At 43.8% G+C, this 25,471-nt stretch overlaps 7 protein-coding genes across 9 annotated transcripts; all 7 read right to left on the bottom strand.

Annotated features, from left to right (window-relative positions):
• Positions 1-123: 123 nt before the first annotated feature.
• BCIN_03g03220 (hypothetical protein) lies at positions 124-2,406 on the bottom strand. The gene is made up of 5 exons (XM_024691878.1): positions 2,200-2,406; positions 1,713-1,872; positions 1,025-1,620; positions 369-935; positions 124-297 (listed from the first exon to the last, which is right to left on the bottom strand). Exons 1-5 carry the CDS (start codon positions 2,277-2,279, stop codon positions 267-269), a joined length of 1,434 nt encoding a protein of 477 aa, XP_024547651.1. The 5' UTR covers positions 2,280-2,406; the 3' UTR covers positions 124-266.
• A 267-nt stretch (positions 2,407-2,673) lies between these two features.
• On the bottom strand, positions 2,674-4,852 carry Bcsas10. Its single transcript, XM_024691879.1, has 2 exons — positions 4,598-4,852; positions 2,674-4,547 (listed from the first exon to the last, which is right to left on the bottom strand). The coding sequence occupies exons 1-2, from the start codon at positions 4,794-4,796 to the stop codon at positions 2,803-2,805; spliced, it is 1,944 nt and encodes a 647-aa protein (XP_024547652.1). The 5' UTR covers positions 4,797-4,852; the 3' UTR covers positions 2,674-2,802.
• A 112-nt stretch (positions 4,853-4,964) lies between these two features.
• BCIN_03g03240 (hypothetical protein) lies at positions 4,965-8,616 on the bottom strand. The gene is made up of 5 exons (XM_024691880.1): positions 7,784-8,616; positions 7,457-7,722; positions 7,339-7,401; positions 6,779-7,291; positions 4,965-6,731 (listed from the first exon to the last, which is right to left on the bottom strand). Exons 1-5 carry the CDS (start codon positions 8,433-8,435, stop codon positions 5,172-5,174), a joined length of 3,054 nt encoding a protein of 1,017 aa, XP_024547653.1. The 5' UTR covers positions 8,436-8,616; the 3' UTR covers positions 4,965-5,171.
• Positions 8,617-8,890: 274 nt separating this feature from the next.
• On the bottom strand, positions 8,891-10,498 carry BCIN_03g03250 (hypothetical protein). 2 transcript variants are annotated; one of them, XM_024691882.1, is made up of 2 exons: positions 9,951-10,498; positions 8,891-9,888 (listed from the first exon to the last, which is right to left on the bottom strand). In XM_024691882.1, the coding sequence occupies exon 2, from the start codon at positions 9,879-9,881 to the stop codon at positions 9,114-9,116; it is 768 nt and encodes a 255-aa protein (XP_024547655.1). In that variant the 5' UTR covers positions 9,882-9,888; positions 9,951-10,498; the 3' UTR covers positions 8,891-9,113. The 2 variants fall into 2 exon arrangements, with proteins under 2 accessions (XP_024547655.1, XP_024547654.1); XM_024691881.1 differs by having other exon boundaries at positions 8,891-10,498.
• A 9,173-nt stretch (positions 10,499-19,671) lies between these two features.
• Positions 19,672-20,324, bottom strand: BCIN_03g03260 (hypothetical protein). Its single transcript, XM_001560462.2, has one exon. The coding sequence runs from the start codon at positions 20,100-20,102 to the stop codon at positions 19,782-19,784; it is 321 nt and encodes a 106-aa protein (XP_001560512.2). The 5' UTR covers positions 20,103-20,324; the 3' UTR covers positions 19,672-19,781.
• A 1,073-nt stretch (positions 20,325-21,397) lies between these two features.
• On the bottom strand, positions 21,398-23,656 carry BCIN_03g03270 (hypothetical protein). Its single transcript, XM_024691883.1, has 4 exons — positions 23,358-23,656; positions 22,098-23,300; positions 21,676-22,040; positions 21,398-21,611 (listed from the first exon to the last, which is right to left on the bottom strand). The coding sequence occupies exons 1-3, from the start codon at positions 23,482-23,484 to the stop codon at positions 21,880-21,882; spliced, it is 1,491 nt and encodes a 496-aa protein (XP_024547656.1). The 5' UTR covers positions 23,485-23,656; the 3' UTR covers positions 21,398-21,611; positions 21,676-21,879.
• Positions 23,657-23,807: 151 nt separating this feature from the next.
• BCIN_03g03280 (hypothetical protein) lies at positions 23,808-25,447 on the bottom strand. 2 transcript variants are annotated; one of them, XM_001560465.2, is made up of 3 exons: positions 25,131-25,447; positions 24,267-25,075; positions 23,808-24,181 (listed from the first exon to the last, which is right to left on the bottom strand). In XM_001560465.2, the coding sequence occupies exons 1-3, from the start codon at positions 25,295-25,297 to the stop codon at positions 23,892-23,894; spliced, it is 1,266 nt and encodes a 421-aa protein (XP_001560515.1). In that variant the 5' UTR covers positions 25,298-25,447; the 3' UTR covers positions 23,808-23,891. The 2 variants fall into 2 exon arrangements, with proteins under 2 accessions (XP_001560515.1, XP_024547657.1); XM_024691884.1 differs by having other exon boundaries at positions 25,126-25,447.
• Positions 25,448-25,471: the final 24 nt, after the last annotated feature.

Here is a 25,471-nt window from a genome sequence, read left to right on the forward strand (position 1 = left end):
GTTTTTAGGCACGAAATACACCCTTCCTGATTCTAAAGACCAGTGAAATCACCACTTGACTGAAGCCAGAAGTGTTTGAAAGCCAAACTATTTTCAAAACATTATGTAAATAAATTAACTCAATGGTAACTGCTGCAATTCGTATGTATCAATGAGAAATCACTATCCATAAAACAGTATATTAAAGAAATACCGCAAAGTCCATCCACACCTCAACGCCTCCATGTTACCCGATTGCATGCCCTCATAAATTCCAAAGCTATCACTTAGAACCCCGGCCCAAAATTACCATCGCCACTAAGTCACTCATCAGCAAATATTCCCACCGACACCAAGATAAGCAAATAAGAAAACTCCAAAATACTCACGTCCCCACAACCTGCAAATCCAAACTCCAAACCACTGTCCCCCCAATGCAAAGCTGATCCGCATACCTTCTCTTCAACCCCCAGCTCTCCTCATCATCAAACCCCATCCACTGCCTCCCACCCGCAAACACAATCTGCTTAACCGCGGTCCCCCCCTCCTCCGCCGCACTAGCCCCCGCCCACGTAGCTCTCAAGCCCTCTCTCAAAACCAACACCTCAATCTCCCGCATACTCAGAATTCCCGCTTCGGTACTACACGGCCCGGGCTCGCTGAGTCCCGTATATGCACATCCGATTTCCGCACACCCGGGATTCGCAAGCGTGTATCCGCGCCCGTAGGCCGCGAGTCCAAGATTCACTTTCATGGGGTCGACGCCGGCGAACCAGAGCGGAGAAATGGCGTTCGTGATGTCCGGGAGAGAGGTTTGCGGTCGCACGAAGGCTCCGAGTGCCGGGTTGGAGGCTTCCCATGGGCCGTGTAGGTCGTAGGACATGAAGTTGAAGAAGTTGATGTAAGGTTCTAGGTTTATGGGGTCGAAAAATTGGAGGGAGTAGATATCTGGTGGTCTTTCTCTTTGTTAGTTCATTTTCCCGTGCTTTCTCCATCTTTATCTTTGGAAGATCCAGAAACAGAAGAAACAAAGTAGAAAACTCACAAAACAACACTGATCCCCCAATTCTTCCCCGGGTAATTCGCACTAAAACTCTCCCGCATTTCTCTCACCAACGCCACAAACCCATCTCGATCATTATCACTACTCGGAAACTCCCAATCCAAATCCACGCCCTGGAAATTAAACGTACTCAACCACCCCTCCACACTACCAATAAACGCTGCTCGATTCCCCTGATTCGATACCATCTGACTCCAAATCAGCGGCAAGACACTCGACCCACCGCCCCCAATAGCCATATACGTCGCCAAACTTGCGGAAGCGAGAGCAGTAAAGGGATACATGAGAGGCACGGCCGTGGTATCGAAAGGAACCACGTGAAAAGAGTTAGGAGAGATGGACATGAAGGCGAAGATGAGATGCGTGATGTTCTGAGTGGGGATGAGAGAGACGGGGAGAGCGTTGCAGGGACGAGTCGCGCTGCCGATTTGCCAGTAAGATACTTTGCGCCCGTTACTGGCGGTTGTGCTGCCGGATCCGCAGTTGGGGAAGCTTATTATACCGCAGGCGCCGTAGCCGCGTTGGCAAGGTGCATTGCCGTTGATGGGATCGGCGTTGATGCAATACGCAGATGTGGTCTACGGATTACAGGTCAGTTACAAGTATATCGTATATTACTCGACGTTGCAGCAAGACTTGCGCGCATCATATAGAATTCGAAAACACATACCCCGCAGTATCCATTGCCGCTACAGCAAGTATTCAGGGGACACACTTGACTCCCCTGTGGAGCATTTCTACCACATTGTGCTACATCTCTGCGATTCGAAAAGTGATTCGGGGCGGAAGCTTTGGTACAATTAATAGAATCGAGATCGCACTGTCCTGACCTTTGATCAAAAGATTAGCATCGTCACATAAGCACATCTAGGCGTAAGCTACTCCACAGATTTGGATGCATTTTGATCAAGAAGCGGCTTTCAGGAAGCAAGATGACTCACTAAAGAAAAATTAGACCCCCTTCACTTCATATGCTATTATATTAGCCAACTGAGATCCATTATCAGAAGAACTTGCCAAATCACAACACCCCCCTTCAAGATCTAATTCTCGATGCAAAAGCACGGGTCCCGCACCACAAATTCCAAGAGAAGTCAAGCCAAACAAGGAAAATGTCCAAAAACGCATGATAACCGAATCGAACGAATCTCACTCACATTGCCCCAAAACACAGCAGAAGAGTAAGGAATATATCTTTCCGTAATTTCTGTGTATAAAGAAACAAAATCTCCGCCATATATGCATCTGATACCTTTTGCGTTCGCAATAATGGGACAGGTGAGCGGGAAACCCCTCATCCGCAACCAAACCATCGAAAGCAAATTGCGCAGAGTCTGGATGTTGATGTCCCTCTGCCCGGTATTTGAATGCACTAGTCATTCAGTTGAACATATTCTCGAAATGAGGGTGTACTGCAACACGCGGAGCCGAGACATTTCAGCGCCTTTGCACAACTCCAGGTCCCAAGAAGAAGATATGGAAGAACTCTAAACGCCAGAGATGTAAACATGTGAAAATTGTACTATCCCTTGTAATCCGAGGTATCGATTGTGAGAACACCAATCTCCCACCTGCCAAGCGGTTTAGTCGTTTTGGTATCACGCTTTGCCAATCTTGAAAGTAAGACTGAGTGTTGCATAAAATTAATGTATTGACTGGGACTAACTCTACTGGAGTGAGAATCCTTTACATGAAGACATTTTAGACGAAACCATGTTAAACATAGGTACATGGAATGCTTTCCCTCCCTGACTAATATCCTACAACTTTCTACTCTTGACCAAACCAGTCTTAATACCAGTTTTCTCACCACCGTAACCACCTTTCTCCTCCCCACCCTTGTACACAGCTCTCATACTACCCAGCTTCTTCTTCTTCTCATCGTACTTCATCCTCTTCTTTACTCTCGGGTTTCTGACCTCCTTCTTCCTCTTTGGCGCCAATCCCTTATTCTTCTCAATTACGTATCCGATTGCTCTCTTGCCGTCTTCGTCATTCTCCACTTCTACTACTCTTGCCAACTTTCCGGCCTTCTTCGCTTCAGAAATCGCGGCATACTTTGCCTCTTTATCATCCTTACGTTTCTTTGATGTCTGTGCAACCATGTCATAGTACTCGTCTTCATCGCCTCGAACTTCTCCAGCAACGGCTTCTTGGTCGTCGTCATCGCTCTCTCCACCCAGAGCCGTACCTCTTCCATATTCATCCAATTTCTTTCCGCGCTTCTCGGCCTCAAGATTGAGTCGTGCCTGGCGATCTCGAAGCCTTTCTCTGTAAGGAAGATCCTCGTCACCACCAGCTCCTCTTCCTGCATCGGCTCTCTTATTCGCTTTCTGGGCGATTTGAGATGTGTAGAACTTGAGTGACTTCTTTCTCTTAGCCTTCTCCTCTGCGGCTTTGGCATCCATAGATTCTTCTTCGCCAAAATCGGAATCGTCATCTGCTTCAACAACAGCTCTCGATACCTTCTTTGACTTCTTAGCTTTGGATACGAGGTCATCAAGACCTGCCAGGTCCTCCTCTGCTTCCTGGATCTGTTTGCTACGTTTTGCGGCCGACCTTTCAGCAGCAGCAGCGCGGGCCAATTCCTTTCTGGATTTCTTCGTTGGCCGAATTGTCTCCATCTCCTCTTCTGATGTGATTGTATCCTCCAGGTCATCCATGGACATGTTTTCGTTTGCATCTTCCGAATTGCCCTCCAACTTTGTAACATCAATTGATTTTACCCTTAGCCACAACTCTCGAGTCGACTTTAAATAATCCATAATCTCATGATCTCGCAATTCTTGTGGATTCATAGTCTTTCCCTCTCCTTCAGGACGCTGCGATGGAGAGGTCAAAAGCGAAAAGTACATGGCGATAGTAGACGTGTAAGCTGCTAAAGCCCTAGCTTTTGTGACTGTAAATGGTATCGCATCGATTTCATACTCAGGCAACTGGTCTACTTCCTTCAGTAGATCTTCAAGAACAGGCGCTAGTTCTAAAAATTCGTCTGCCAGGAACTCGAATTCCGGATATCTCGAATATAGTATTCTTAACCTTTCTTCCGGACCCATATCTTCTGTAATTTCAACATCTTTCAAAACCTCTGTTACCACATCTCCTTCTTCATAATCATCGGCTTCCTCCTCTTTGTCACCTCCCTTGCCCTTTTTATTAGCACCTCCCAGGCCTTCCTCGTCATCGCTTGCAGGGAGCCATTTGATATCAAGCTCGTCGAGACCGAAAGAAGCTTTTGTCAATTTCGAAAGCCTCTTTTGCTGTAATCGTTTAGCCTCTTCTTCTTCCATCAGAGCGTCGGCTTCAGTTTCGATGTTATCCGCATCATAGTAATCGCGCTTCGAAGATCCCCATCCTTCAGCATATTCGTCTTCCTCTTCAACATCTTCTTCGTCGTGTTCTTGAGCTTTCGATTTCTTCGATTTTGGCGCCTCGTATTCTTCTTCCTCAGAGCTCTCGTCGGAATATCCTAATACTTCTTCGTCCGACATTTCAACCAATTCATCTGTACGAACTGTCAGCTACCATAAACTCCATAATTTCAATTAATCTAACCATCGTAATTCGATTTCCTCTGACGTTTAGCATTTGGTTCATCGTCCAACATAACTTTATCTCGGTTGATGTGGAATTCATCCTCGGAGTCGGCGATATCTTCATATGTTGTGAAGGCTACCTTTCCTTTGGACTTGTCGAAATCTTGCGTGCGACTTTTGGCACTTTGCCCAGAGGCCTTTCTCTTTTTGCCAGCCATTGTCGTGAATTTACTTGTGTTATTGCGCAGATGGCGTGGAATTTTCGTTCCTCTCCTTCCGTAGCTAAAGATTTCGATATCAAAAAATAATTTTCTCATTATCTTAGCGTCGCGCTAGACCTTTGATATGATCCATGTTGCTGCAGAACGTCAAATGCACGTGATAGGTGCTTAGAAGCTTATTAACTTTTGTATATATGATAACTATCTGAAAATATCCCATGATCTTCTAATAGATTATTATGATTTTCTTAATATTATTCCCCCAATGAATGATCCATGTGTGACGCAAAAGCTCAATGCTGCCTTGCTTTTCTAGGTCCAAAAATATCCCTTTCCACTTCCCTTTTCCTAACACCGTGCAAAATAAGACATCTAGAATCCCATTCCATCTCCCAGACCATCACCTCCGAAGGCATCTAGTAAATCGCCACCATGACCACTTCCTCCCATCATCATTAAATCGTCGCTACCAGCACCCATATCATCCATGTTTAGATTGGGTTGGTCAACTGGCCCAAGACCAGCATCTCCCATGACAGCATCTCCCATAACCTCATTCAAAGCGCCCAAGTCGTTGTCATCTGGTAATAATTGTTGTTGTATGACTGCCTGCGCTTCAACTCTTCTGTACAATCTAATGACAGTTTCCGCGTGAAAGGTATCAGTTTTGTGGACTTTCGGCATGTTTTCTGCTTCTGCCTTTAACGCTTCTCTTAGAGTTAGTCGTCGTTGAAGTAATTGCGGTGTGTTACCACTCATAATATCTACTCCAGAGCCTGAGTCAAAGCTTGCAGAATCTGGAGCGCATATTAATGAAGTGGCAATGTCCAGAACCACGCTTCCATTGCCAGCTTCGGTTTGTGTCTTCACTTCCTCAATAATGGTATTTAGCAATCGTTTTGCACCTAACATTTTCAATCCAGTAAGGACTTGTCGATGAGTATAAGATGCAGGCATAATTTGCATGCCAGGATTGCGGTCACATTGAAGACCCCATTGAACGAGAGTGACAACTGTGTGCTTTATGCTAGCAGCTAATCCACCCCCTGGCGTAGCTGTCCACACTTCTAACTCGCTGTATTTACTAGCACCTTTCCGTTCCCAGCCTACATTCGACTCCAGTGCTTTCGAAATCGAATCGATGTCGTGACGGTGAGGCTCCGCGCGCTGGAGCCATCGAAGACTTTGTTCAAGATTTTGGGCTATGATCTTGAGGATCGCGTTGAGTAGGTGAGATGCTTCCATGTTATTTGATATGGATGGAGGACTTTTAATTAAAGCTGACAGGATCTGAAGAACATAAGTCGCCTGAGGGCGTGCCTCCCACAGATGAGCCGAGAGCCATGTAATGCCCGGAATCAGCGAAGGAAGCAAGAACGGTTCAACCATAAATTCTAGGCCACCTTTCAAACCATCTTCCGAAAGATTCTCTGTGCTAAGTGCTAGCACAATATGGTGAAAGAGAGTGGGTACCAAGAGGTAGAACTCTTGTGGTGGGCAAGATGACATCAGCTCATCACCAAGCCCGCCACCTTCTGGCTCAAACAGCCCTCTGATCCATCCGTCTAAATGATTTTGATCTTGCTGAGATAATGGATCCAGTGCTCGACTAAGATGGCCCTGAACAAGTAGCTTTGCTACAAATGACTCTGCCGGGTTTTTGATGCCCAAATCAACAGTTGAAAGGTTGTAGCGATGCGCGAATGACACCACCAAGAGCAATATTGATCCAAACTCTTCATAAACAGGCTGATATTCTCCCTGGTCTTCATCATATCTCCAGTTATCAAGGAGCTCGCAGATTGGTTGCAAAAACAATGTAGGCTTGTTAAAGAGAAGCATTATATCCAAAGAAGATGGATTACGTGCCAATTGACTACACAAAGTCTTCAGGGTCATTGTTTCCCTATTGCCGCACATGTGTTTTATAACCTATTTTAGATTAGTCATGGACATCAGGAGATAGCCGAGATACATACCTCTGCAATTGCCTGACTAACAGCGCCAGCATTTCCATCCATATTTTCCAACTCTGAAATCAACCCTTCGGCTCGCTCCGAGTCAGAAAGACATTGTTCAACGAGATCCTGCTTAGAATACCTTCCACCGGCAGGTAAACTTTGCATAGGTATATCGCCTAGCAGGGTTTCAATACTAGATTCCGGAATCAAGCCATGTAAACAGCAAGCGAAGCAGAAGTCCTGTCTAACGGAGTCTGAGAACATGTCATTATTAGTCGACTCTGCAAACAGAGTAGAAAGTGTTGGAAATGCATTAGTATCGACATGGCTCAAAGCTTCCGTGATGCAAAATTCTGATGTTAGAGGTGGGAAAAAAGATGTTGCGAGCGTTGAAACGAGCAAGGGAACTTTGTTGATCAGAAATGATCGTAGTATAGTTGTGGTTTGTGGTCCTTCATTTCGAAAGGTTGCATTAGCCAAGACATCAAACGATGCAAGTATAAGATCTACTGTCGTTGATTGGACATCTCCCTTGCAATGATCAGTAAAGATTTTACAGGACGATTAGTCGGATTTACCTGATATCTATTGTGCAAATAGGCAAAAATTGCATTGTCATCGATGAGTGGCCTACCAACAAGCTAAAATCAGTCAGTTTACATCGGGGATACTCTTTATAAACATCATGGTACTTACGATAGAATTCAAATAAATATAGAGACCCGCTCGAGAGTTGACAGTTGGTAGATCAGCGACCACGATATTGTCAATGTTCATCCCAATTGTGGAATCCAAAATCTCGTTAATCTCAGCATTGGCGGCTCGCTCCTTTTTGTCAACGGGTAAAATCGTGATTAGAGTCTGTGTTCGAAATACGTCTAGTCGTTGTGCATTTTGTGGAGAGCTTTGGAGCAACAAAGGAACAAACCCAGCCATAGCCTTTCCGAGGTCAACACCGGTCCCTATTTGTTAAAGTAAGCATCTGGGCAGCACTGTTCAAACACTAGGATGAAGCAGGAATACCTTTTGGGCAGCGACCATTTTGTATGGCCCCTAAAATCTTTGCGTTCCCAACCACTGCCACCATGAGAGTTCCCAAAGCCATACCCACCATCCCAATCTCCTCCACATGGGCTTCGATGTCCATCATCTCGTGCGCCCCTCTCCCCATACTAGCAGCGACCATATCCATCCATTGAACACATATCACCAGCAAATCGACTGCTTCTTGAACATTCTTCGGCCTTGTGCCAGTGGAGACTGTTTTCGCAAGTCGGTACAGCATCATCTCTTCGGCAGAATATGACATTTTCCATCTGCGATTCCCCTCCTTCACTCTCTTGATCTTATTCGCATCATTGGCTTCGCTATGCATGTGCCCATCCTGCCTATAACTCCAGAGCGAAGAATATCTCAACAAAACTCGAAGAATCCCGGCGCAATCGATACATCCTTCTGCTAGCAATATTTGTACATAACGCAATACTCGTGGATCGACATTTACATCGTTGTGTTTGTCGGGACGTAGGAAGATCTCGCATATATATGGAGCTGGCAGTGGATTCTTCGAATATAATATACGAATGTAGTCTGTGAAAGGTTCGAAGTCAAGCCTCGAGGCAAGGCTATTGCTCAGTAATGTTTGCCAGTTTGCGATGGCAGCTTGTGCGGGCATCTTTGAATCGTACAACAAAATTGAGATCAGTAAATGTCCATTACACCTGTCGCATACACAACTCGAAATGCCTCGCTATCAGATTGACGTATAGTAAGAAAGGATAATGGTAAGAATACAAAATGTGGAATAATGATAACGTACGGACAGGGCGAGCGAGCGAGTGAGTGAGTGAGTGTGCATGCGTGGGAGTGAATCTAGAATTCAAGCTTAGATGTGAATGGAGCGAGCTCCCACCGATAATGCACCTAGTTGTGGGGGCCAATCAACGGAGAGGTGCTGCGTCAGCCTTGTCTTAGCGTCCACAGCCCTGGCACGGCTGAAGCATTTCCCCCATGACATGGCCTATGATTTGTTTTTACGCCCAAAATTGCCATGCCTGCAGGTGGGCAGACGCAATGGGCTTTTGAAAATACGATAAGCTGCACATCCCAACTCTAATAGAAACAAAATGCTGTCCAGACATGTGGATGTTATTTTAATGTACAAAACGCGAGAAAAGAACCCGCAACTAATAACCCTGATACCAAAATGTCACAAACCTCATGTCACGACCTGATTCCTGGATATCTATAACTCCTATTGCCAGCGTGATCTCATGTAAATTCACTGCCTCAATGCTCCTACCAAAACAGGCCCCAAAGACCCTGATTGAAAACCCTATCTGTACTGCAACTCTCAGTTGGCGAAGTCACTCTCCTTCTTGATCCGCGGTGAATTATAGTGCGGCGTGCGTGAACGTGAAGGAGGCATCAAACTTTGCGGTGTTCTGGGACCGATCACCCAATCCTGCATGGCCATCCAACCACTCCAAGCTTCATCCGCAGAGGAAAGTTCCGCCTCTTCAATTTTCGGCAGAGGAATCATGTAAGGCGTTGATTGTTCTGCAGCCAGCGAATCGTCGTAGTACTTCTTTACGTCGAGCCATTCCTTACTTTTGGACGCAAAAAGGTAATTGCGTCGCTCCAGTTCATGTATGGTCCCTATCCCCTGAACCCAATTTGATCCGAACCAAGTTCCCATGATGCGAGGGTCGTCGTGACCCGTGACTATCAGTCTTCTTATGTACGGGATCAAGGACACCGATTGCGGATAACCTGGGGGAGGGTGGACTTCTTCCTCTTGTTGGCGATCGGAAAGATTCTTCAAAGACCATGCGGCCGAGGCTCGATGGACCGGGTAGGGCTGCTTTTGATAAGGCAGCTGAATGTTTATGAATGCTGCCACGGCCTGAACATAAAAATCGTGTTGGGCTTGGTCGAGAAAGTAGTGATGGCACTGTAGGTAGTGTCGGTACCATGTAACGGTGTCAAAACCTGCTTCTTGTTCTTGGCCTCTGTTTCCGTTTCCGCCGGAAGGATTGCCGTAACTCGCGGGTCCTTGCTGGTATTGTTGCTGAGCATGGAGGTTTGGGTTGGACGGCCCAGCTTGGGAATGATACGCCATCGCCGTTCTGTTATGAGACGATGTGCATTAGTAAAGGTGCAAAGAGTATCGAATGAATGCTGTGTGTACCAAAGGGCCAAGACGCGGATCATATAAACAATACAGAACTCGTTGTGGTGACAGATTTCCGTTATCAAGAAAATCAAAGCACACGATTACGGCGCGACGAGGTCAACAAAGTTCCGAATCGGCAGCATATACCACACGCTCACTGAGCCGAGTCGTATTATCTTGCGGATGTGAAATAGAGGTTGATGCTAAATCAAACAGGTCGGCATGCTATAAGACGGTGTCGAGAAGGGCATAATATCTCAGAAAGACTATTCCGATAGGAGCGTACAGGAGAGTACTTATACTTTTCATGGCGGAGCGAGAGAATAATAAGATGAAGGAGAGACGGTCGAGAAAGTAGAGACTGCGAGTACAATGCATGGTTGCATCTAGACGTAATAAGTGGAGGTGTCGAAAAAAGAGCAAAGCTGTTTTGGTTAATTGAAACTTGGACATGATGGCTAACTTCGCTGTTAAAAAGGAATAAAATTAAAATTGCATCCAATGAGAATATAGCTCGATATAGCTGCCATGATAAATACCAGTAGGGCGAGAGGGCATGGGGCGAATGAGAAGTGAGGATTTAGGATTGAGGTTTTATTAGGATTTAAGATTTAAGATTCCCGATTTAAGATTTAAGATTTACGATTGGAGATTTAAAATGCGAGAGTGTCTACGATTACCTACGATTCCTCACAGCACGAGTAAATGAAAGGACCTTGCGAAATGGATCGTCCACCGAAAGGAGGCTCGCAGCTTGATAGGTAGCCTTACAGGATCATAATTGTTTCTTTGGGTGGTTTCTCCTCCATTGCATGATTCAGGCACTCGAAGGATTCAGGGTCTTTCTGCGATCAGGGTGTCTCGGTCCCGTCGACTTCAATTGAGACACTATCTAACACTATGCGCACTTCTTCTCTATTTTGGGCGCGTTGGGTGCGCTGGGTGCGCTGATTGGACTGGCTGGAAATGGGCGGAAATTTCGAAGTGTGGCCTGCTCTGGTAGATTCTACACGCTCTCTCGATACAGCACTTGGCGTGGCCGATCGTCGACCACGCCGTCGATAAACCGGTCGACGAGCTCTAGGGACGTAGGTCTCGAGGCTGTCTTACCTATTCTATCTAGCACGCCCAGCGGGGGGGCAGGTCAGTCGTGCTATTCGTATTCGTATGTGGCTACGCCTGAGACCTTTCTTTTGTATTTCTTTTGGGGGAGTTTGAGCACCAGAAACTTGGCTCTCATTGGCCCGATGCCACGCTGAGCTCCCCCAACTGTATTTGTTCTGTAACACCAATTCTCCTTTGCTGTGCCCCAAGTATATATGGTCTCGTCTATGTGTATGTGTCTGCGAGTGTGTCGATTGTGGGATCGCACAATAAGTGCGCATCTGCCCCCGGACACTCAATACTTGGAGTGATACCGCGGCCTCCTCCAGATCCCGAATGGACAAAGACGAGGGAGGGGTCCTTGGCCAGCCCGGGTACCTAGGTAACTTGACAGTATCCACCCACTCCGTCGCAGTTTCCAGGGACCTGACATACCTGCAACTGACCGGGCACTCCTTGAACAGTGCACGTCTGCTGCTGCACATTGGACATCCGACGGCGCACGTGCTATCTATCTGATTGGCCGTCGAGCTAAGTCAGGGAGAGATCAAGGGGAGGCTGCAGACCTGCAACCCGCCAGCCTGCCTTCTTGGATGGATGTCGACGAGAAGAGTCTCGAGACGAGTTTCCCGCCGCAAGCTTTCGCCCCTTTCCTCGTCTACGCTGGAGGGGCGTATGGATTGTGCAGCCCGACTAGGATAAACTATTTCAATTAAGGATCACTCACCAGGCGCTTATTCGTCCTTTTGCCCTCTCTGGGCATTCATATTCGGAGTTTTTAGCCGGGTAGTGGCGGTAACCTTGCTCCAAGATCTTCAGGCCATCTCGTCTTCTCGCGCCCGACCAGACCCCCTTTTTCCCAAAGTGCCGGAAAATCTTCACTTGGGTTGCATCTCATCCATCGAGTGACTAGGTATGCGCTCGAAGTTTCTTGCTCTCTACAACCCCTACAATTACCCATCTTGGTGCTTCCGAAACTCATTTGGGCTACTATGCGTGTGACTCGAAGATTACAAAGACGCTGGGCTGGGTATTCGCATTTACCTTTCAGGTGTTCGCCCAATGATGTGAATGCTTGCGTCTGTCTATGTCCGCGGTATGCTCGATTTAGACCCAATGATCGTTTCAATAGACTTGGAGACGGGCATGTGGATTCGAAAAAATAAAACTCTATTCTTACGCGCAGTGTGCATTTGATAAGCTACCTACATGAGCGGTGAGTTGAGCACATACATATGTCGTGCAGGTGCTTTTCACTTGCCACATAATTGCGAGGCTGGCATCGTCGGCATTTGGGGCGGCTGAGATCTGGAAAATCCTATGGCTTCCTAGCTTTCGTGGCTTCCTCCATCCACTCAAAACGGTTGCCATGGGAAAGGGCTTCACTTCATGTGCGACGCAAGTGAAGCTCCACAATATTGTTCACCGTTTTCACAGGGCATTCACATCTATCATTTTCTGATCTATGAGAAAGATAAGGCCCCCAACAACTCAGCAATTGTGTGCACAATCGGATTTCCTACTGTTCGGGCTACACCCGAATGAACTTTTGACACATGTATTTTCGGCTCGATCCGAATAATGTGCTACTATGTGGTCTGGTTCCGGTTCCAGAACTTCCTCCCTCCAAGGAAAAACCAAACTTGGTCTCCAGGAAACGAGTTCCAATGTCACGATGAACAATAGTCATTCGAATTGCACGAGTACAGATTGCGTTCTACTCATTTTTCTATCACAAGAAACTGGGTTCCATCCAACCTATACCAGGGTGTCCAATGCTCCAGACAGTAGTGCAACAATCAAAAGCTTTGGAATATCCTCTCCCTTTGAAATGTCGAAATTATTCTGGATGGTGAAATAGTTTTCATTGTCAAAATGGTTCACAATATCAAATTTCTGGATTTGTTGGCGATGTCTTCCGAATTTCAAACCCAGGGTCTTACAATGGACTGTAGCCCGGGCTATCGGAAACACAGGCTTCAATGACACTTGAATTCATAGTGAAAGATTGTGTGTTGCAAACTTTGAATGATCGAAGATCTCAACCCATCTCGAGAAGCCCAAATTAATAGTCCGACTCGGGATTTGTGGCCGTTCGAGAGTATCGTTGTGTGGTTGTATGGCTATCGATCGCAGATCAAGCAGCCCACCGATTGTCATTTGTGCATTCTTGGAGAGATCTGACAGAATTCCATCATTGCACTACATGGGAAATTATGCTTAATCGGACAGCGAGGTCATTGTTTCATTATTTTGACAAATTCTACGAAATTTGCATCAATCAACACAGTGGAAAATTTTACTCCACTGATTCTTTGCTGGCTGGGTCTCACTTTTCTTTTTCGTTTTTGCGCCTCAGCCTTAAGCATACGCGTCATTAAGATGATAGCGATCGACCTAATTACAGCACATGGGCGGTCAAAAGGAGGAATATTCATTTGTCTGACAAGAGCACACGGTTGCACGTCGTACGTCTCTTCAGAATTAATCCGTCCTATTCCAGTGTTTTGGTATTCGGTTGCACCAGATTTGGTTGCCAGCCACTCTTGCCACGAGATCTGTGGACCTGTACAAATAAGCAATTCTGTCTATCTGGTAATCTATCGGTTTCATGTCTCATGTTTTCTAAAAGGCGAGAAGTCGCACATATGATCGCGTCGATCTTCGGGGAATTTAGCCCCAACTCTACATCGAAATTATTGCCCTTCATAACAATGAACTGAGATGAACTCATCATCCCGTGATTTATGCCCAAGTGGCATGATAATTGAGGGTCCCGTTGTAAAGCTTCCAAATCCTCTCTAAAAACTAAAGCTCTAGAAGCAAATAGAAAGCAATCAGGATCATCGCGGGACTTGCGCCTTCCGGCATCGGGTCGCCTAATTGCTTGCTGTGATCAAATTTCATGAGTGCTTTTTCTATCGGATCTGGCTACCATCGCCGAACGGCTCGTTTCCCAGATGGCATCGTGCAGGCATCATATAATCCTTTCGTCTATCTCATAATACCTCCGCACTAGCACCAGCTTTCTCCGCTTCTATAGACCCAATGTACCGTCAGTGCGGTAATTCCGACCATTGCATCGGAACCTTCTCTATGACTAATGATTTTTTTTTCAATTACATTCTTTTTGATTTAATCCCTTGCGCTCAATAATTAACAAAAGTAGATATCTACTAGTGTGCGTATGGATTGGTTGAGAATTGTGAAAAGCGAGCTTGGCGATGTTCCTCGAAATATTCGTGGGCGCTTTGGAGCTTGACATCAAAATTTCAGATCTTAACGTTAATCAATTGGACGTGTCAGATATGTTTATTGCACATGTTTGGAGATTAGCACGTGTCATGTTAGTTCCTGCATCCACTCGTGATCATATCTACAGAGTTACCCTGGTATCCGTTAACATATGATCCACGACAACTCAAGCCTCTAGGCTATCCAACCTTGTGTCTGAAGAATGATGAGCATGTTGTGTTAGGCGATCGGTCGATACTTTAAAGATGCTCATAATGATAAAGATTTGTTTCCGATGAGAAAACAGTGCAAGCACCAATTCGGAGACTGCAGGTCATGACGTAATCTAGAGTGGAGCGTTGGATGACCTCGAGCAGCTGATAACCTGAATGAGAAAATCAGATCCGTACGCGCTCGATGCTTTGGTAGTTCATTTTATCTCATTTTGTTGTATCAGATCGGCTGGGTATGCTAGAGAGAATGTTGTAGGTACCATATGATAAGAATGGACGATGCAGATGGGCATAGATCTCCAGGTTCGAAATTCAAATCTCCTGCTTTCGAACTTTCGGAAAGGTAGAAGTGGAAGCAAACTAATGGGGCGGTTGAAAATAAAAGCTCTTGTTCTGTCATATGAAGGCGGGGATCGTGAATATATACTTTGAATTCTAGAGAGCTCTCAATAAAAAACTCCCTTATTAACAAATTTTCTTCAAGCACCGAGGGTTTGCTGTACTAGATGATCTACCAAGTGATAATTCGACGAGCGGAATCTGGATTAAGAGTCTAGACACGAGCTTTCAATATGTTAAAATGACTCAGCGCTTCATACTAGCTTGTATTTAAATTATCTATTTTGATCAAGGAATGATAGTTCATGATCTTGCGACTGAAGTCTCGACTATGGAAGTCCTGCTGTGATTAAAAACAGATGTATACATATTGCGTAGCTCTGTATAGCACAGTGTTGAATTTCATTTATATCTGGTGTTGGAAATCAATTGCTCTAGCGATTGTTAGTAAATAGCAAGTGTTGGTATTCTTCAATCTAATCTTAAAGACAAGCACGGTGCGTAGAGTTCCAACGACGAGTACTGTGCTGTACTGGTTATATATTTCGCTAGTAATACAGCGATTTGAATCAGATACAGATGTAAATATAGATACAAGTATTATGTATATTTTCCTATAGTCATGAGTAGTGAATTACTTACTGACAAACTACCATGGAATTTCTCGAGGCTAATCTAATCGGCTATGTTAAATTGCCACATTTAGATTACTTACATCAAAGCCGAGAGTGAATCACTCCACTCCTAAAGAAAATTCAAAGATAATCTAGACAAAATACTCTGAATATACGATTACATGATAGAGAGTATCACTATACCCATTTCATGCGGTCAATACGCCCAGTAAACCTACAGCAAGATGCTTCGTCGAAGCTAACGCATGGGTTCAAGATTCGAACAGTGAAAGATCTCCAATTCCCTAAAATGAGTATTTATTCTGTAAATTAGCTGTATGTCAACGCCCGTATGTATCAACGGTACTATTCACATCTTCTGCCATTCTCAGAAATTACAGCCTTGTGTCTGCAGTAGTGTGAACTGTGATTTTCTTGCCGTATCGCTAGAATTTGTAGTTATAAGTTTTCTGAATATCCTCTGCTCTGTCTCTCTTTTTTTATTGCAATACTGGATCTTAAGTCTGATCACCATTTTCTCTCACACATAAACACACACACACGTCCACGCAAAGATTTACAGTCTCTTGCAAATATTATACATTTATCGCGGCATCCAAATCTGAATCTTTTCCATCCGTCGCAACAAAATCCTTCTCGTCTCCAAGGTTAATCTACACAAAACCCATATCTCAACGCAAGAAAATTCGAACCCCGTCAAGCCAAAATGTGCACAGAATACATCACCACGTATAAATGCCACCATCACGAAGTTACAAGTCGCCATTTGTGTCGCAAGGTGCGCAGTGGTGAGTGTGCGAGCACGGAGAGTATTTATAGGAAGGTGAAGGGGATTTGTGGGGGGTGTAGGGAGAAGATGGAGGGGGAGAATGGGAGGGATGGGAGGGATGGGAAGGATGAGAGAAATGATAGATAGGGTGGAAGAAGTCAGAGAGGAGGATTGTTGGGGAGTTTAGGCTCTTCGAGGGGCGGAGGGTGGCGGGGTAATCTGTGGGTGTCATAGGAGGACTTTGTACCAAGAAACTAGGTTAGCTTAGGTTCAAGGGCATATCAATACTTCGAGGTAACTGCTTCGCAGACCAGAGGACATGAGCTATCTATCTATTTATCTATCTATCTATCCATCTCTAATCCAGACTAGATAGATAAAGTATGGATAGGGCATACATAAACCTATTTACCATGTACCAGTTATTTTCAGCAATCTGTAAGCTTGTTTCTGGAGCTGGACTTGGTTATTAATAATAATTTTCCTTTATTGAATATTTTTTTGTTGATTACTTGTTTTTTTGTGTTGTTTTCTTGTTGTGTCTTATTTTTATTTTGTGTGGAGTGATGTGTGAGTGAGTGAGTGGGTGGGTGGGTGATGAATCCGTGGTGGATTTATATTATATTCTCGAGTAAGAATTTGATTATTTCCTTTCATTAATTTCCTTGCTGGTATTATTATTATTAGTATCAGGAGAATATTCCAGAGGCTCCGGAGCGCCCGGCATTGGTTTAGTGACAACTTTACCAGAGCCTATGCTATGCTGCATTGTTAGATTACTACATACATACATCTAATCTAATAAGTCACTATGATCATGGTTGCGAGCTATTTTTATTTATTTATTTATCTCGTTTATAAAATGAGTAAATCACGGGATGATGGGTGGGCGGGAAAAGAAGTTTTTGAAATTAATTACATTGTGAGATTCTTGAAAGATTGTGGGGTTTCAGAATCAGAATGTTGTATCTACACGAATCAAGGGGTCTAGAGATGGAGTATAGATGAGATTTGTTTTTGTGATTTGTATTGAATCTGTCGGGGTAGATGTTGTTATTTGATTGCAGTGGATCTCGGAGGATCATCCAAAGCATCAAGATGACTGACTGGTGTAGAAAGATTCCGAGCTGACGGGATAGTTTTTTTTTTTCTTTTTAATTTTCGGTTCAGTTTCTCTGAAACAATTCTGCAAGGTGATTAAGTGACTTGACTAGATATGCTCTGTATAAGAGAATTCGGGGTAAGATGCATCTCCAGATGAGTACGATAAGGTCAGTGTTGGGTTTTTCACATTCCTGAGAAGTTACAGAATAGTAAGGTATGTCATCAGAAGATAAGGATCCAAGAGTCGAATCTACTGAGATGTGAGTTTAAAAATATTGGTAAATGAGATTTGTATGTTGCGGAGAGTATGCGCTGGTATTCAAAATCAATGTGAGCTGGGTGATTTCATCTATCAGTAAGCAGTGAACAAATTTAATTGTGCCGTAGCAAATGCGAGGCTCCTTGTTTATAGAATCGCCACTTGGAAGGATATCAGGAATGAATAATTCTATAGGGGAGCCTGGTCTGCTGTCTAGATGACGTCGACAATTGAGCCGAGGGGTAAATTCAGTACTAGTCCCTACGCAACAAGAAACGACATTATCTAATCGAAAACAAGAGATCATATTGATGTTAGTTAGAATCTAAATTGATTATCCTTTACAGATTTTTGTGATCAAGTATTTGACCCACAGTCATCTACTTGAACCTATGTGCAAAACTAAGTTTAGCATATTTCTTCAACAAACACCTCGAGTGAGAGATTGTGGTTGAAATTGAAGCTCATTTCGGGGGTTCCATCTTATATCTCAAGTATCTCTGGCAAAGCTTACTTAGGAAATTGAGATGCACGGAGGGCAACAGTGCAATGTATGAGAAACCATGAGCTATCTCGGTAACATATTACCACAAGGACTGAGTTGTAATAGCCGACTGGCTTGAAACAAAATGTAGATTGTATTTTGTAGTGACGAGTTTTAAATTGATCATCATTGTTTCGAGAAGAAGGTTTGCATGAAGATTAATTGAATTTTATCAATACTTTGAAAAGAGAAAATGCCTTGCTCGATCCCAATGAATAGTTTAAATCACCGTGGAGACGACCGTAAAGGAAGATAGACAAACAGCATACTCCAACTTTCCATCGCCCCTCAATTTTCTCTCATCCGCTAAAATCTCGGGATATAAATGCTAAAAGAATGACATTGAAAAGCATACACCAGAAAACTACTGCAGTCCTTTTGTCCATTCAAGGGTGACTGAGGCTTCGCTCCCCATCCACTCTCTCGTTTTTTTAAGAATGACTCATCCTCATACACCTAGCTAGTCGATATGAAGGGTGATGACTATCTGCTTGAATTTTTATGACTAGAAGTAGAGCTCTGTAGATACGATACGCTCACGGCAGTACCAATCAGAATTGCGAGCGTACAACTCAGCTGTCGACAAGAGTGGCCACAGGTCAGCTTCAAGGTGTCGCTCTTTGGCCATTTGACATGCTAGCTTGATTTCAGCAACAAAATCGTACCTATCTCGAAGAGTAGTCAGCTGAACATAAACCCGGAAGAAGACTGATCTACCTTTCTCGCTGGGCCAATCACAAAACTTTCCATATCCCTTAGGACAGTCATGTTCTTCAATTCCATAAAACTTTTTCAGGTAAGGTTCTCTTTTTGTCCTATGGAGTGTCAAGGCAAGGACTATTCACGCGATAGAAAAAAAGGCAAAGAAAGATCTGTAACAAGGAAGGAGAGCTGATTGATTATTTAACCATTGAGTTTAATAAGTAGTTTCGATGGGAAGCATAATTTTAGTGAATTTATTGAATCCTGTCGGACTGTTCAGCGATTCAAAGCACTCAATTCGATGAGATTATTGCAGTCATCAAGAACAACGAAATCATCTACAATACTTCAACTACCAGCAAGACTGGAACCATTTGGATCCTTCAATTTACTCAGATCAAAGTATGAGAGTTTAAATACTTTCTCAACTGAAAATTACAAATATTAACCAAACCATTTTAAATGTTGATTGCCTCCTGATATCAGACACACTCGAACTAAATTTCCACCCGAGATGCTAAATATCTCCTTGATGCTTTCCCAATTCAGAAATGGGACGATCTTTTTAGTCTGCTACCGTGTCAAGTTTACGAATTGTCTTGATGGTCCTTGCCTTACTAGATCAATTTCTTAGCCCGCTTGAAATGTAAACAGCAGAAGCAGAGGTCATGATTCTTTATCGAGACTGCCAAAGTTTCATTGCTTCAGGTACGAAGCTGGAGGAGCACCTTGGATGATGAGTCCAACTAAAACACCAAGGAGCACATTTAATACGACTTAGATGCAAACTTAGTAAGTAGAGCTTACTCGAGATCCCACCGCAGACATCATCGAATTCTAGATACTCTAATATAAACTTCGTACCTTAATGACTAATATCTTCCAACAAACGCATCGGTAATACCACACTCTCAAGCACCCAATCAAAGTCCAAACAGCTCTGAATATCTCGCCATATCAAACACCGGGATTTGCACATCATCTGCAAACTCATTTCCAAGTCTCTCCAAGATCTTTCCTTGCACGATACTGGCACGTGTAAACCTCTCAGCCACATCATCCAATGCATCAAAACTGAACTCCCAGTAGATATCAAGAATCTTCCCAGTTCTATTCTCCCACACAAGTGTGTCTAGGGCCCGTGAATACCAGCTAGCCAGACCAAGTGTCTCTACTCCGGTGTCACAATTGCGAAGAATTTCGCATAGCAGATCTTGGTTTTTGACTATGGCGATTTGGATCATTGTTAGGAGTTTCTGGCTTGAGTGGCGGAGACGACTTTGGTGATAGTTGAGGCCTACTTGCCCACACTCTTCTGTTGCGATACAAGGACATATCCACACCAAATCATGTCGGGTGAGAGATTCTATGTCGGAAGTGTTGCCGGTAGCTAAGGTAAAGTCAAATTGAAAGGGGCAACTGTAATCGCATTCTAAGACGCAGAGATAGAGATAGTTTGGAGTTTCTTAGATAGAAGACGCTTCTGTTTGCTGGAGATTAACCCACTGTCTAGTGTATGCAGACATGATGGTTATTAATAAATATTAAGGAGGTAGGCAGGCTTGTTGTTAATATTTGATATGCTGGTATTTCTATTGAATAAATCGATGGGGTAGATGATGTTACAATGAAAGAAGGGTGGTGATAGAAGGCGAGAAATACTTTATGTAGAGAGAGAAATAAAGTATTTAGAACCATCTGTGTTCATTCACAGAGTAATTCATCATACTATATAGCACATTATATAGATTCAATTTATCAAACTGAGTTTGCACAATATTATTCACCACCAAAAGTCCCGATAGCTTTAATTCTTTTAAGAGATCCTGGCAACTGTGCAGCGATTTCCTAGCTGAATATACCCGAATCAAAATATTTACATTCACTGCTCTATACTCCAACACCCCCTCTGAACATTCACAGGCTGTCTTTGTTTGATTCAAATATAGCTTTGGATTGGCAAAAGATTATTTGGCACCCGTGAATGATAGTTTCAGGAAAATATGGATCTGGATCTCTTTCGCATAATGTCACATCCTACGTTTAGAAATTACATCTGCACCAAATGGCACCACAACTCTTGTACCTTTTCGAAATTCGTTAACATGACCCTAATGGACCATTCTTCTTGCTCCGGAGTCTGATGATTACGATTTGGCCTTTTACGCAGCCCCTAAACCACATATTGTCTTCTTCTCCCGGAAAGGATAGGGGTTTCCGTGAAAAGAAAAAAGCTTTCTGTAGAGCCTATCAGGTTGCTGCTCCGCACTTTGCATTTCTTACGCGGAACTTTGCCTATCAGTAAGTTTCTTTCTTTTAGCCGCCAATCTTCTCACTAGAGGATTCTGTTTGTGAATCGACTAAGAAAGCAAATGAAATTTCAACTGTAGCATACTACTCACTTCAAAACATATCAATAGCTCTTCTCATAACAGAAAGACTCTTCACTGCCATCTCCTAGGATTTCCAGAACATTGCGTGATTGTTCCCTCTGCTTTTGATGTGGAATCCTGATCACTAGAATAGATTCCCTGGGGGATGGAAGTTTGTGATGATCTCATTATACCCATTGTGCGCGGGAAACGTGACCTACGGGTCACATGACAAGATCATTAGTATTCATAGCCCCTCCTCTTGTAGACTAAAAATACATCTAATTTACTCCCTCTTACTTTGATCCCCTACATTATGTATTCTAGCCCAAGTGTGTTCTTGTACCTCGCTATCGCCATATAATGATTCACCCCCAATCACTAAACATAGCTGTTAGATTGATTATAGTATATGCGAAGGCTTTTTTTGTGTGATCTATATTACCTTCTACTCTTTTACACCATATAATGAACGGCATTGCTTAATTTCTGGGGATCGAGATATCGGAGAATTTTAATCTAGAGTTTTAAGATGGTAAAAACCGTATGCTTCGAGACATGCAAAAAGTGATAAAAATTGGGAAGCATGGCTTCTGTAGGTATTCGTAGGTTTTAGTTGATGCCTGAGTATTTCTGCCAATTACTAGACTTATATTCTTGCTTTTGGTCTCCATTTTGCATATGGATGATCCTCCTCTCCGTCTGGAATCAGATGATCTACTGCTCTAGTATTCAACATGCCAGGGTGAACTTGTGACAAGTCCGTAATACCCATCATCCTCATTGTTGTCTCCAACTCGTCTTTCAGAACTTTGTATCGTTAGCATATCGATCAAGAACACAACTGCCTTTGAAGTCATAACTCACTATCGATATATTTCTCTACGCCCTCATGGCCCCAGCCAAGAGCAAACAAAAAGCCCCGACCAATTCCAACAGCTTTGGCTCCTAGGCACAATGCTTTAAATATATCAGTTCCTCTCATAATCCCACCATCAATGAAAACTTCCATTCCGTCGAAAACCTCGGGTGCATTCTTTTGCAATTCTAACAAAACCAGTATCGAAGCCGGACTTGTGTCCAAACTTCTGCCACCATGATTACTTATCAAAATCCCATCTATTCCATAGTCGAGCGCCATTTTCGCATCGAGCGAAGTTTGTACACCTTTCAGTAAAATAGGAAGCTTCGTACATCTTCGTAGCCAGGCGATATCTGACCATGAAAGTGTAGCATCAATATAAGCTCCCATTATCCTTCCCAAGGCACCGCCTTTCTTGTCATTCTTGGCTTTTGCACCACTCATTGGAGTAGACAAGCTCTCATCTGCTTTTACTCGTTCATCCGCCTCTCGCTTTCCAGGCACTGGTGCATCAACAGTCACAAATATTGCCTTGACACCGAGATTTTCCACATCTTGTAGAAGCTTCTCAGATTTATGTCTTTCCTTATCAACGTAAAGCTGAAAGAATACTGGAAGTTCTCTCCTTTCATTGGAAGTCTGCGAATGGTTTTCACACGCGGCCTCAAATATTTCCGCAATTGGAAAACTAGCGTTTGTACTGACAGTCATTGCCGATCCCGCAGATCTCAGCCCACGAGCTAGCTCCCGCTCACCTTGTGGGTGTACCAATTTTGCCATTGCTGCTGGCGAGCAGAAGATTGGCACTTCCATCTGACTACCAAGCATTGTAGTTCTTGTACTAACATTTTTGACATTCCTCAGTATTCTAGGACGAAGACTAATATCTGCATATGTAGAAGTATTTCGGTCTTTGGTTATAAGATCTGTAGCGGCGGAAGAATAAAATGCCCAAGTTTTTGGCGTAAGAAATGTTTCCGCGGCGGATACGAAGTCGTGCGTATTTATTAAATTATCAAGAGAGGGCTTAGATCGAGGGGCTACAGTCTTTGAAACTTCGGGCGGAGGTTTGATCCATTCTCCCGTTATAGTAGAGAGATCAACTGTTCCCAAGACTTTCGAGGCTGGAAGTGAGGACGATATCAAGGAGGGTGCATGGATTTCAGAGTAAGCTTTTGAGGCATCGCGGCCAGCATATTGCAGAATTACTGGATGAAGGAGAGGGTCAGCGGGGGGGGATTGAGCAGGACAAAGAACTGACTTACTGCTGGCGCCTCCAGGGTGTTCGGGAGCAAAGTCTGTCAGATCATAAACTGTATCATTTATCACAACCCATAAATCTGAAGGAATGCTGTGCTGCGAAATCTCCTTCACTGATATACTACGCGGCATTTTGAGATTCACAGATGGGACTTATCTTCTCTTGATGCCTTCATTAGAATTACAGCAGAAGAGAGTGAAAAGAAAAACCAATTAAGAAATAACAATCATTGAAACACAACATACATAACATATCTCGGTCCACCGGTGGTCGTTAGAATTAATGCGAGTCGGAATTGTTGCCGCTCTCGTCGTGATGCAAGCTCGTGTTAACTGAGGCCGAGCTCAGACATCAGCCAATACTTGATTGGTCAACACGATGTCATTGTCCAATCAATATTTGATATGACATAGATGAAACTATAACATTTTATTTATTGAATCATCATCAAACATGTCGACTCTGCTTTAAATTCATTCTTATTCGTATTACATTTTCTACAAAAATATTACATTGATGTCTTCATACAGAGAGGTCTTTATAATTTCGACTTTTCTGCAATCATGCCCGCAGAATTTGGGAGACTCTCAATGCTATCCCTATCGATCTGATCCACACTCTGGTATCCGGATACATTCATTAAGATATCGAAGTCGGCTAAGAGAGACTTCATGACATGTCGAACCCCCAACTCACCCTTGATACTTAATCCCCAAACCCATAATCTTCCGACGAAGACGAATTTTGCTCCAAGGGCTAAGGCTTTGAATACATCGGCTGCTCCACGAACCCCGGAGTCAAACATAATGTAAGTCTTATCACCCACAGCTAGAAAGAAGCATTAGTACCATTAATTATTTGCTCCGGGATATAAAAGATGCAGCTTGACAAGCACCGGGGATCAACCGCTTACCATTGACAATCTTTTCCAGTGCATCTAAACTTGCGCAAGCTCCATCGACCTGTCTCCCAGCATGATTAGACACGACTATGCCATCAACACCAAGCTGAACGGCCTTTCTTGCGTCTGCAACATGCTGGATACCCTTCAGACAAAAAGGTTTACCACCACTGATTCTCTTCCATTGCTCCATGAGCCAAGGCATTTTCTCCCAGGACCAAGCACGTCCATGCCAAACATTATCAATCCACATCGCGCCGGCCTCATTCGGTTGCTTTTTTGGATCGATACCAGCTTCTTTCAACCGTTTTTGGAAGACAGGATCAGACAGTCCCAAATCAGCCCCCACGCCATGATAGAATGCATAATTCGAGTTTGCAGCGTCACGGTGTCTCCAGGCTAATTGCCATGTGTCTAATGTCAGGATACAGGCTGTGAAGCCACTATCATGTGCTCTCTGTAACAAGCTCAAGGTCAATTCATCATCATGCGGCATATACAATTGAAAAAATCGTGGTCCAGCACCGTTCGCAGCTCCTACATCTTCAATTGAGGTCGAACCTGCGGTTGATAAACAGTATGGCAGATTTAATTCTTTTGCAACCTTAGCAACAGGTAACTCGGCCAATGGATTGTATATTTTATTGATGCCGATAGGTGCAAATCCGATTGGTGCGCTGACCTTGTGGCCAAAGATTTCCGTCTTTGTATCGCGATTGTTCGTATCGACGAGCATTCGAGGGATGATTCGGTGGCGGTAAAATGCCTGTCGGTTCGCGAGATGAGTGTAAGATTGGCCTGCGTTACAGGAAGCGTAATACCTTTAAACAATATCAGTATGGGGATGATGTGCAAGTATGCTCGAGCTCACTATACCATCCGCCTTTTGTTAAGGATTCCTTTGCCAAATCTTCAAGATCTCCCGGGTCTGTGCTAAATGGAGGCACTTCCCCCGTGTTGTCCTTCCAAAACATGTCCCGTTGATAGAGTGCCCATTGTGGAGTGTTTCTACTCTTGATATTGGGATTTTGGGGATCAGACATGATGATAGGCAAAATATGAAAAGCAATTGTAGACAGCAATGAAAAGAAACGTGCAATTGGATCAAGAAAGTCTTGATCAAGAAGAAAACATGATACTTAACTTGAATTTCACAGCTCATTACACAGTTGTTGCTTAACATCTATGATCTCATCGTCGGCATTTTGTCCCGGACT

This window comes from Botrytis cinerea, chromosome 3, assembly GCF_000143535.2.
Source record: "Botrytis cinerea B05.10 chromosome 3, complete sequence".
NCBI classification, from domain to species: Eukaryota; Fungi; Ascomycota; class Leotiomycetes; order Helotiales; family Sclerotiniaceae; genus Botrytis; species Botrytis cinerea.